The 11,167-nt window shown below is 56.8% G+C and overlaps 1 protein-coding gene across 1 annotated transcript; it reads left to right on the forward strand.

Moving 5' to 3' along the window:
* The first annotated feature begins 205 nt into the window (after nt 1–205).
* On the forward strand, nt 206–10,999 carry OTOP3 (otopetrin 3). Its single transcript, XM_012662277.1, has 7 exons — nt 206–452; nt 4,504–4,920; nt 5,007–5,143; nt 5,754–5,812; nt 6,050–6,168; nt 8,420–9,234; nt 10,259–10,999. Exons 1-7 carry the CDS (start codon nt 434–436, stop codon nt 10,427–10,429), a joined length of 1,737 nt encoding a protein of 578 aa, XP_012517731.1. The 5' UTR covers nt 206–433; the 3' UTR covers nt 10,430–10,999.
* The last annotated feature ends 168 nt before the right edge of the window (nt 11,000–11,167 follow it).

Genomic DNA, 11,167 nt, shown 5'->3' on the forward strand with positions numbered 1-11,167 from the left:
GCCCCAAGTGGGGGGATGGGGCAGTTCCATTCCCAGCTTGGCACCAGAGGAAAGCGAGGGCTGAACCTCGCAAGACCTTTACTGCGGGCCTAAGGACACTGCACCCCACTCAACCCAACCCCGAAAGTCAGCAGCCCTCCTGCCCCCGACCCTGTGCCCGCGCGCCCCGCCTCCCGCCCCGCCCACGCGTCCAGCAGCCTCGCTATTGGCTGCACCGTCTGGGCCCGAGCCCCTGGCGGGGTAATTAAGGAGGGATTAATGAGATTTCCAAAGTCAACAGAAAAATCGATGGGCCACGGAGCCCGAGCGGCGGCTGCGCAGTCCCGCGGGGGGCGGGGGCGGGGAGGGCGTCAGGGGCATCGGTCGGGGCGCGGGAGCCTCACCTGGAGGGACGATCGGCGCTGCGCCAGCAGTCTGTGGTCAGCCGGCCGCGATGCCTGCCCAGGCCTCAGGTAAGGCTCCCGGCGCCCCGGCTAGGCCCGGGAGCGCCCTCGGACCGCTGGCGAACATTCCCGGCTAGCCCATCCCCGGCGCTCACACATACTCCGCCCCCTAAAAGCGGGGTTCAGGAGCAAGGGGCGGCAGGGCTTGGGGCGGGAGGGCGGGTGACTGGAGAGAGGTCAACTCCTTTCGACACGAGGCTGGCCTCTCTCTCCCCTCCACCCTAAGCCCGGCTCTGGGCCCGACCTCCTTTCCCCGGACGCGGGGCGCACGAGGGAAGCAGGGCGCACCACGCCCCGGGCTGAGTCCACACAGCGGAAAGGGGGCCCCGAGGCCAGGACGAAGTGAGAAATCAGATGGCTGGTTTTCAAAGGGTGTAGGGTTGGCTAGGGCTGCCTGGACGCCTGGTCTGGGGCACGTACTTGCGGCTGGCCCGGCCCTGCAGTCCCGAGGATGGCTCGGAAGGAAATCCCCGAGCTGCCCCGGCCGCGCTCTGCAGCCTCTTCGGGAGCTGGCCCTCGGTACCTGGCCAGGCGCCCCGCCCGACGGCTCCCGGCTCCGTGGCTTTCATCACCCGCCTCTGACTGCGACCACAAACCAGTTTGGTGTCCGGACCCTCCCTTGGACTGGCGTCGCGCCGAGGGGCGTGCCAGGGGGCGGTGGACTCCTCCTCGTCAGTTCCAGACACCCTCACACCAGCCCTCTTCCCGCGACCTCTACGTGCCCACTCCTGCGCCCTGCACAGCCATGGACCAAATTCACTCCTTTGACAGCTCCCTCCGGGGGCCATTGGAGGGTTGGTCCCCAGGACCGGGTGGGGGGCGGGGGCAACTGTAGGGGCCACTGTCAGGTCGAGGACCAGGGAGGAAGAGGACCTGGAATCTTGTCCCCTAGTGTCCTCTCTGGGCCTACAAAAACAGCCCCTGAAATTCACCAATAATCCCAACCCTTCCCACCTCTCCAGGACCTGGAAATAACTGGAAGGAAATGCACAAATAGCTAACACTGAGAGCTTTCTGTGTCGCAGGCACCTCTCTACATGTGCTTGCATGTACTAAATCATGTTTTAAATCATTTGATTTTGCCAAAACCCCTATGAGGTAGGTATTATGCATTAATTCCTCCGTTATTTGTTCAAGGAATCGTTGTTGAGCATCTGCTCTGCATCAGGTACTATTCCACAGTCGTCTGTTCGTTGTACAGAGGACAACACGAGGCACAGAAAGTCTGAGGAGCTTGTCCCAGATCCCAGAGGGAGCGAGTGGTAGAAGCTGGGCTCTTCAGCGTTAGGCGATCCTGCTGGAAGGCTGGGGGTGCACAACAGGTTCCAGCGAAGACGAGCTGGAGCAGTCAGGGTTGGGAGAAACAGAGCAGGGAGGCACCCCCGTGAGCCTCAGCCTTGCTCAACCCGGGCGGGGGAGCCTGGGAGGGGAAGATCAAGATCATCTGGAAAGTCTCCTCCAGGGGCCAGCATGAAAGGGGTTTAATGGGAAAGGTCTCTGTCCATGGCTCTGGTGCTGGAAATTCCCAGAAGCTTCCAGAGTCAGTGGGCAAACACTGGGTGAGTGTCATGCTTGTGCTAGGTTCAGGGATTCCAAGTTAAGCAAGACCCGGTCTCTCCCCTGGAGGAGCGCCGGCCTTGAGGGAAGCCAGCCACACTCAAAGCACACCAGGCAGTGCACACCCACTCTGGGCAGAGGGGAGTGGCCCCAGCAGGGCAGGCACCAGCACACTTAGGCCGAGAGGCAAGGCGTCCCAGATGGGCGCTGAGGGTGGGCAGGAACCATCGGTGGGGCCAGCGGCGGCAAGGCAGAGGGAAGAGCAGTCTCCAGGGGGCAGGAGGCTGGAGGGGCAACGTGGAGCCCTCTGCCTGGGCCTGGATGCTGCGGAGCAGGTGCCTGGAGCGTGGTGAGGGGCATGGACAGGGAGGGGGCAGAATTTGGGCAAAAATGACAGGGTGAACTGGGAAAGGGGAGAGGTCATTTGTAAAATCTTGAAAAGAGGCCCAAGTGTCAGTAGTACTCCATCTGCCCCGGAGGACAAGGTACAAACACAGCGGGTAGGTGCACTGGGAGAACGGGGGCCCAGAGAGGCTGCATTTTACAGCAAATGCGGTGAGTGTGTTCCGGTGCGTAGAGGGCCAGGGTGAAGGTCCTGGAGCTCAGGTTCTCAAGGCAGAGATGGAGCAAAGCCCAGCTCATTGAAACCGAGCATGCTTGGTGGCCTGCCAGCCATCAGCACGGGGTGTAGTGGAGTACCAGGAGGCGGCACCTCACCCAGCCTTGGCGTGGGGGATCAGGGAAGGCCACTTAGAGGAGGTGGAGTCTCTGCTGAGTCCTAAAGGACAAGCTGGAGTCGGCCAACGTGCAAGAGAGGTGTGCATTATAGGCAAAGGGGGAGGTGTGGGCACAGACGGGGACATTCTGGGAAGTGCAGCAGGATGGCACAGCACAAGGAGAGGGGAGTGGGGTCTGAGGACAATGCTGGAGAGGTACGTCAAGGCCAGACCTGGAAGCAGCAGCAGCTGCCCTGCCTTGGGCAGTGTGTGCATCAGGCCCATACTAAACATTCCCGGTCTGGTTTCATCGTGAAAGGCCCTGCGGGCTGTGCTAGGTCGTTTGGACTTTATACTGAGGGCAGGTGGCTGCCTTCGCAGGGCTCTCAGGAGGGAAGACAGAGAGGAGGGGGCCTGGACCCAGGTAGTGGTTGGGTTCAAGAAAAATCCAAGAGCAGTTCATGAGCTGGGGCCTGGGGAGAGCAAGGGGTGAGGGTAGAAGCAAAGAGCATGTGCAGCTCCCTGCTAGGAGCACTGGGGATGGAGACGCCACTCTGAGATAGTAGCTGTTGGGAAGCAGGAGGAGGACAGTGAGCACCTAGAACCCTGAGCCCAGAGCACAAGGGCAATGGCAGGACCAAGGAGGAGCCTGGGGTGGCAGGGGACCTGGCGGGAGCCTCCCCACCAGGACAGCACCCTGCTCTAAGCTGCAGCTCAGCCCACCAGGAAGGACGCATGTCCAAAGAGGTCTGAAGGGGAGAGCAAGCTGGATTCAAAGCTGCAAGCATTGGGTGGCCCAAAATCTGGCCCAAGCAAGTGGTAACAAAGTGGTTGACCTGAGTGAAAGCTCAAGGAAGGGAAGGAAGTGGCAGGAGACATCCAGGGAAAGAGGAAGGCAAGAATAGTGTCGCCCATGTTGTGCTGGGGCAAGGAGTGCAGATGGCAGTCAGCTTTGTCAAAGTCAAGGGCGTGGCAGTGGTGCTGATCACCACCTGTCCCATGCTCTTGGCAGACATTATAAATCAACCCTAGAACTTTTTCTCCAAAACTTTTAATGTGCTTTAAAATTAATTTGATTATATAAGTAATGTGCTCATTTATTAAAAAACTAGAATATTAAAGCTAAAGAAAAGTCTACCAGTCCCAGTTGTGGGCCCCTTATCCCTTCCTCAGAAGAAACTCCTCTTATGAAACTCATGGGTATCTTCTAGACCTTTCAAAAGTAGCTTATGTACCCATAATAGAGTATCGTTTCGGGTCACGCCATTCTTGCCCACCAAGCCCAGACTCAGCCTCAGGATCCTTCCCGATGAAACATTCTAGGCAGTCTTTATCCAACCAGTCAGAATCAGAATAAGAGAGGACACCTCCTTGCCCTCCCTGATTTTAGGAGTGAAATTCCTCCCAGAGGTCAACAGGGAAAAGCTGCCTTTTGGTGGTGAAAAGTCTTAACCCTGGAAACCAGCGAGGCACTACGCAGATGCCCCTGGCTTCCTTGACAGATATCATCACCCACACTGAGTCAGGAAGTGGGGTAGTCTGGCTGGGGGTAGGGTGGAGGATGCAGTCCTCGAGCCAGCAGAAATAATCCCTTATGTTTATCTGTAGCACAAAGAAGTCTGTCTGACCTCCTTGGGTCCTGTAGGGTAGATGGGGCAGCTGCTATTACTTCCAATGTCCAACCAGAGAGGCTGCATAGCTCACCCTAGGTCACACAGCAGTTAGGAGCAGGGGACTTGAACCCAGGTCAGCCTGGCAGCCAACCCAGGACTCTTCTCCATCTCTAGCTTCTGCTGAGGCTCCACCCATGCCTTCTCCAGAAGTACAGAAGGCTGAAGCAGCCCCAGACAAGGAAAGCCAAGTGGACAAGGGGACCGAGGAGACAGGGGCTGCTGCCCCGCCGCAGCAGAAGTCCTGGCTGGTGCGGCATTTCTCGCTGCTTCTGCGGCGGGACCGGCAGGCCCAGAAGGCCGGGCAGCTCTTCTCAGGGCTCCTGGCCCTCAACGTGGTGTTCCTGGGTGGGGCCTTCATCTGCAGCATGATCTTCAACAAGGTGGCCATCACGCTGGGTGACGTGTGGATCCTGCTGGCTGTGCTGAAGGTCCTCTCCCTCCTCTGGCTCCTCTACTACGCGGCCGGCACCACCCGCCGGCCACACGCGGTGCTCTATCGGGACCCTCACGCGGGGCCCATCTGGGTGCGGGGTGAGTGTCAGGGTGCTGGGTGGACAGAAAGGGGTGGGAGGGAGAGCGGGCTCCAGGGAGGTGCCAACGCCCGCCTGCCCCGCCAGGCTCCCTGGTGCTCTTCGGCAGCTGCACCGTCTGCCTCAACGCCTTCCGCGTGGGCTACGACATCAGCCACATCGACTGCAAGTCACAGCTCGAGCTTGTCTTCCCTGTCATCGAAATGGTCTTCATCAGCATCCAGGTGACAAGTATCTCCTGTCCCCTGGCCACTTGGGGACACACCCTACCTGCCCATGCTGCAGGCACACACGCCCTGCAGCCTGTACCTAGAAATGGCGGTGCAGACGAAGAACAACACGTACCACACCCTGCACGGGGGCCACCTCCCTGTGCCCACAGCCACAGGTGCCTACAGATACTGCATCATCATGCACGCCGTGGCTCTGAAATGTGGACACCTAAATCCGTCTGCCTGTACACACGTAGATGTACACCTAAGTAGACACTCCCCAGATGCACAAACCTCCTCGTAATTGTAACAACATCTAACTCTCTCTTGAGTCTCTGTTGTGCAGCGGGCATTGTGTTGGGTGCTTCATTCACGTCATCTTCTTTATTTCCCCAACAAGTAGGCATTTCCCCAAAGGGTGGGCATTTGGGCCCCTTTTCAGAGCTGAGGCAACTAAGGCTCAGAGATGTTTGGCCACTGGCTCAGTATCACACAGCAAGAGCCGGGATTCTGACCCAGTCTTCCTCCCTGTGTTCCACTGTAAACACACACAAGCACCTGAGGCCACACCAGGTCCCACAACCCCCACCAGCCCCTGGGCTCAAGGCCCCATCTCTTTCAGACCTGGGTGCTCTGGAAACACTGTAAGGACTGTGTTCAGGTCCAGACCAACTTCACTAGGTAAGGCTTCTCTCCCTCCCAAACCTTCTGGGGCTCTCTGCACCCCACCCCCAGCTTCCCTGGACAGGGTGGGCCTGGGGCTGTGGATTCCTCTGGGGTGTGCCCCAGGTGGGCCCTAGACCTGCCTCTCCCAATGTCCTAATGCTGGAATGGATCTGGCGTTGGAAGTGAGTGGTTGCCCCAGCGGCACCCGGGAGCCAGCCAAGCTGTGTGAGCAGAGTGTGGCACTTCCTCCAGGTGTGGCCTGATGCTAACCCTGGCCACAAACCTGCTGCTGTGGGTTCTGGCCGTCATCAACGACTCCATGCACCGAGAGATCGAGGCTGAGCTCAGCGACCTCATGGAAAAGTTCTCAGGTACAGAGAGGAGACCAGGACCTCCTTTCTCCCAAACACACACACGCGCTACACACCCTCACACAGGTGAGGCTCAGTGAGTCTATAGAGTTGGGACCAAGCTCTAGGGGCCAGAAACTGAAGTTTGCCAGTGGTACCCATCCTGCCCCATCGGGTGCTGGCACCCTGCACCGGCTCCAGGCACCCAGCTAGCCGGCAGCAAGCTAGCCACTGGTCCTGGCTGAGCTAGCCACTGACAAGTTTTCAAGTATGCACCCCACCCATGGTATTTGCATTTTACTTGCAAGAAACTAAAAAGCCTTCCAGGCTGAAAGGAATGTCTTGCTAATACAAATTTTAGGTACCTAGATGTATCAGGAGAGACAGAAGATTTCTGGGCAGAAAAAACTCCCAAGCTTGTCCCATTGACCCCAGCTCCTACCTTACAGTCCACCGCTTAGGGGCTGTGTCCCATACCCGACATGGGAACGTCGCTGTCCAGGGGATTCAGCCACACCTGTACGTGCACTCCCCAGGTGGCATCACCGCCATGCCCTGTAGTCAAGCCCTCTCAGCACACTCAGCACCCACACACCCACTGCATCAATCATGGCACGCCTTGGACCGTGGGCATTCTGCATGCCCTGTTACATTCCTCAGAAAAGCTGTGCAAAGAGAGAATTAAGTTTTAACAAGTGACATCATGGATTTTGTCTATACATATATATATATTTTTTTTTATGAAAAGTCACACTGTCATAAGATTTTGTCATAATAAAAAAATTCGGAGCCAGGCATGGTGGCTCACGCCTGTAATCCCAACACTTGAGGCCCACTTGAGGCTCCCAACTCGCTTGAGGCCAAGAGTTCAAGACCAGCCTGGGCAGTAGCAAGACCCTGTCTCTGCAAAAAAAAAAAAAAAAAAATTAGCTGGGTGTGGTGGTGCACACCTGTAGTCCCAGCTACTCAGGAGGCTGAGGCAGAAGGATTGCTTGAACCCAGGAGTTTGAGGTTGCTGTGAGCTATGATGATGCCACAGCACTCTAGCCTAAGCAACAGAGCGAGATCTATCTCAAAAAAAAAAAAAAAATTTAAACATTACAGATGAGCAAAAGAACAAAACACACCTACCACCTGGATGTAATAATTATTAACATTTTGCCATATTTTAATTTCTTTCCTGAGGTACTTAAATTATAGAAATCATAGCATTTTATCTCAAAACATTTCACTATGTATCTCTTTAAAACTAAATGTGTTTCCTGTCTGGGCAGGCTGACAAAGGCCCGTAATCCTAGCACTTTGGGAGGCCAAGGTGGGAGAATCATTTGAGGCCAGGTGTTCAAGATCAGCCTGAGCAGCATAGAGCAACCCTGTCTCTACAGAAAAAAACAGAAAAATTTTCTGGGCGTGGTGACGCACACCTGTAGTTCCAGCTACTGGGGAGGCTGAGGCAGGAAGATCACTTGAGCCCAGGAGTTGGAGGTTGCAGTGAGCTGTGATGACACCACTGTACTCTAGCCTGGGCAACCAAGAGAGACCCTATCTCAAAAAAAAAAAAAAAAACTGTATTTTCCTACATTACTACAATGCTATTATGATTGCTAAAAAAATTCCTTACCAACATTCCCATCCTCTACATCACTCTATATTCAACTTTCTCCAATTAGCATAAAATGTCTTTTACAGTTTGTACAAACATGGATTTGGTTAAGTCTAAGTCTGTTTTTTCCCAATGACATTGAGATTTGTCAGGCTGCCTCCTAGTGGTGGTTTTCATCTTGCTCCCCTCTTCCCTGCTTTCCCTAGAAGTTGGAATTATGGACCAAAGTCTCGATGAGATTCAGGGTAGACATTTTTGGCGCCAGCATTCCCCAGGTGCCCCTGTCCCGAGGCACAGGTGTCTGATCACCCCTGGTGCGTGCTGCTAAGCCCAGTCGCTGGGTTCCGGTGTAGCAGCCCCAGCCATTGTAAAGCTACAGGTTTTCCCTTGGGTCCAGGAAGTAATTTGTGGAGGTGACATTTGGCACCAGAGACATCACGGTTTAAATGCTTGGCACCTGAAGTCTCTAATCCCCTTGTAAAGGAACAACCATTCTGGGATTTCTGATTTCTATATCTGGGCTTCGGTTTCCACGTCTGTAAAATGAGCAGCGGGGTCCCTTTCACCTCTGGCCCATTCCAGGAGGGGGATGGGAGTGATTTGTGCAACCAGTGTCCTCAGAAGAGGGCCCACCTGAAAGTCTGCCCCCTCTGGCCCTGCCCCTCCCAGGCCAGGGGAACAACACCTGTCTGTGCCTCAACGCTACCGTGTGTGGGGTCTTCCGGAAGGGCTACCTGATGCTGTACCCCTTCAGCACCGAGTACTGCCTCATCTGCTGCACTGTGCTGTTCGTCATGTGGAAGAACGTGGGCCGCCGCCTGGCACACCACACGGGTGCCCACCCCAGCACCCCGTCCTTCCACCTGCACGGGGTCATCCTGGGGCCGCTGCTGGGCCTGCTGACGCTGGTGGCAGGCGTGTGCGTCTTCGTGCTCTTCCAGATCGAGGCGAGTGGCCCTGCCATTGCTCCCCAGTACTTCAACCTCTACTATGCCTTCTGTGTGGCCGTGCTGCCCGCCATGAGCCTGGCGTGCCTGGCGGGCACGGCCATCCACGGGCTGGAGGAGCGTGAGCTGGACACGCTCAAGAACCCCACCCGCAGCCTGGACGTGGTGCTGCTCATGGGGGCCGCGCTGGGCCAGATGGGCATCGGCTACTTCTCCATCGTGGCCATCGTGGCCACCCGCCCGCACGAGCTGCTCAACCGCCTAATCCTGGCCTACTCGCTGCTGCTCATCCTGCAGCACATCGCCCAGAACCTCTTCATCATCGAGGGCCTGCACCGGCGCCCGCTCTGGGAGGCAGCTCCTCAGAGCTCGTCCAGGAAGCAAGAGGCCGAGCCTGCCCGTAGGGGCTCCCTGCTGGAGCTGGGCCAGGGCCTACGGCGGGCCTCGCGGGCCTACATCCACTCCTACAGCCACCTCAACTGGAAGCGACGGGCGCTTAAGGAGATCTCACTCTTCCTCATCCTCTGCAACATCACAGTGAGTAGCTGGGCTGGGAGATGAGGGGTGGAGCTGGCCAGGCAACTCAGAATCCCCACTCAGGAAGGGATGGATCAAGGACACATACCTCTTTCCAACTAGCTTGATGGGGCTTGAAAGTGTTCCCCGGCTCCCTACAAGGTGCCTGGCGTGAATGAATGTGCCAAGCACATAGCTCAGTGCTCCTTACAAACGAATAGATAGGATTTCCACCCTCCGGAAGCTTACCGTCTAGGTGGGGAGACACCAGGGAACTAGTGAGAGAATTACCACTGAATTCATCATCCACGGAATTCCGTCAAAGGAAGAGCTCAGAAAGTAGCTGGTTTTCTAAGAAATCCCAAGTGGAAGATATCGGTGATGATTGCCTAGCTCCTGGTGGCTGCTGAAGTCCCAGGTTCACCTCTTTGTGCCCTGTCTCCGCACCTCATTGAATCATCACAGTAACCCCATGCAACAGGCACCATAACTAGCCCATTTGACAGATGAGAAAACTGAGCCTTAGGTTGTTGGACCTGCCCAAGGCAGTGCTGGGACAACTCAGGATTATTTGACCCAAGGTATGAAACCTCTGGTCCAGGCAGAGAATAAGTAACAACTTGGCTATAAAGTGCATCAGGGGCGCGGGGAGGGAAATGTGGGCCCAAGAGGCTGAGGAAGGCTTTGCGAAGCTTCGATCTGAGCCTTGAGGAACGGGCAGAGTTCGGACAGGAAGGTGGGAGCAGAAGCATGAAGCCTTAACTAGGTCACAGGGGAGCCCGGCTTGACTGAGCAGGTTGCACATCGGGAATTTCTGCCACTCAGCACCCTGTGGTGGCGCCCTGTGGCAGCCTGCGTTCTCACAGTCCACCTGGAGCTCAGGCCGGCCCCAGGCAAGCCGAGGAGACGGCTGAGGCTTTCTGGGTGTAGAGTGAGGAAGATATAGGAGGAGAGCAGCTCGCTCTGAAAGCCTGCCTCCCCTGGCTGGGTGCTTTGGGGTACAGGTAAGCCCCTCCCCCACTCCACACCTTCCTCTCCCCTCCAGCTGTGGATGATGCCTGCGTTTGGCATACACCCGGAGTTCGAGAATGGGCTGGAAAAGGATTTCTATGGCTACCAGACGTGGTTCGCCATCGTCAACTTTGGCCTGCCTCTGGGAGTCTTCTACCGCATGCACTCTGTGGGGGGCCTGGTGGAGGTCTACTTGGGGGCCTGAAGCTGTCCAAGAAACCTTTCCCCAGCAGAAGCCTGAAGTACCACGGCCAGGGAGAAGGGGGCCCAGAGTTTCAGAGCAGATGCCTCATTCTCAGGGGTGCAGAGCCCAGTCTGCGGTTTCCAAAGCCTCCCCCTCCCAGAGCCTCGCTGAAGGGGAGGGCACTGCCAGTAGCCCAAGACCAAGGGCAGGGACCTAGCCACGGAGCTTGTGATGTCTATGCCCAGGCCTGGGCTCATGCCCGCCCCCTGCCTTCCCTCCACAATCAGCGAGCCAAGGGTGCGCCCAGAAGGACGGCAGGGGCCCCTCACAGCTGCTCTCTGGGAGGGTCAGACCCGAATGATGGAGTCTGGGAGTTTGGAGGCCGCAGGGCTCAGCCTCCTGCTGCGGGAAGGGCACGTGGTCTGAGCGTGGCCCAGGACACCCTCGGAGCTCAGAGCTCGGAGACCAGAGCTGGCAAGCAGCCCTGCCCCTTTCCCCTCACACCCTGTCTCCTAATGAGCTCATTAATTAGCTGCCAGGCAGAGTTCAACAGCTCTCCTGCTGCATAAACCCTGTTTGTTTGATCGATGGCACTCAGGCTTCGTGGCATTTGTTCCCAGGGACAGAACTGCCGCTCCATGTGGTGGGAAAAGACAGTCCCCCTGGGCAGGGATGTGGGGCTGGCACATTCCTGGGCCAGGCGGGTCTAAACTAGTCCTTCCCTTGTCACTCTGTGGGAAGGGGTGGGAAGAGGTGGGC

The sequence above is a fragment of the Propithecus coquereli genome, unplaced genomic scaffold (genome assembly GCF_000956105.1).
Source record: "Propithecus coquereli isolate 6110/MARCELLA unplaced genomic scaffold, Pcoq_1.0 Scaffold76, whole genome shotgun sequence".
Lineage (NCBI taxonomy): Eukaryota > Metazoa > Chordata > Mammalia > Primates > Indriidae > Propithecus > Propithecus coquereli.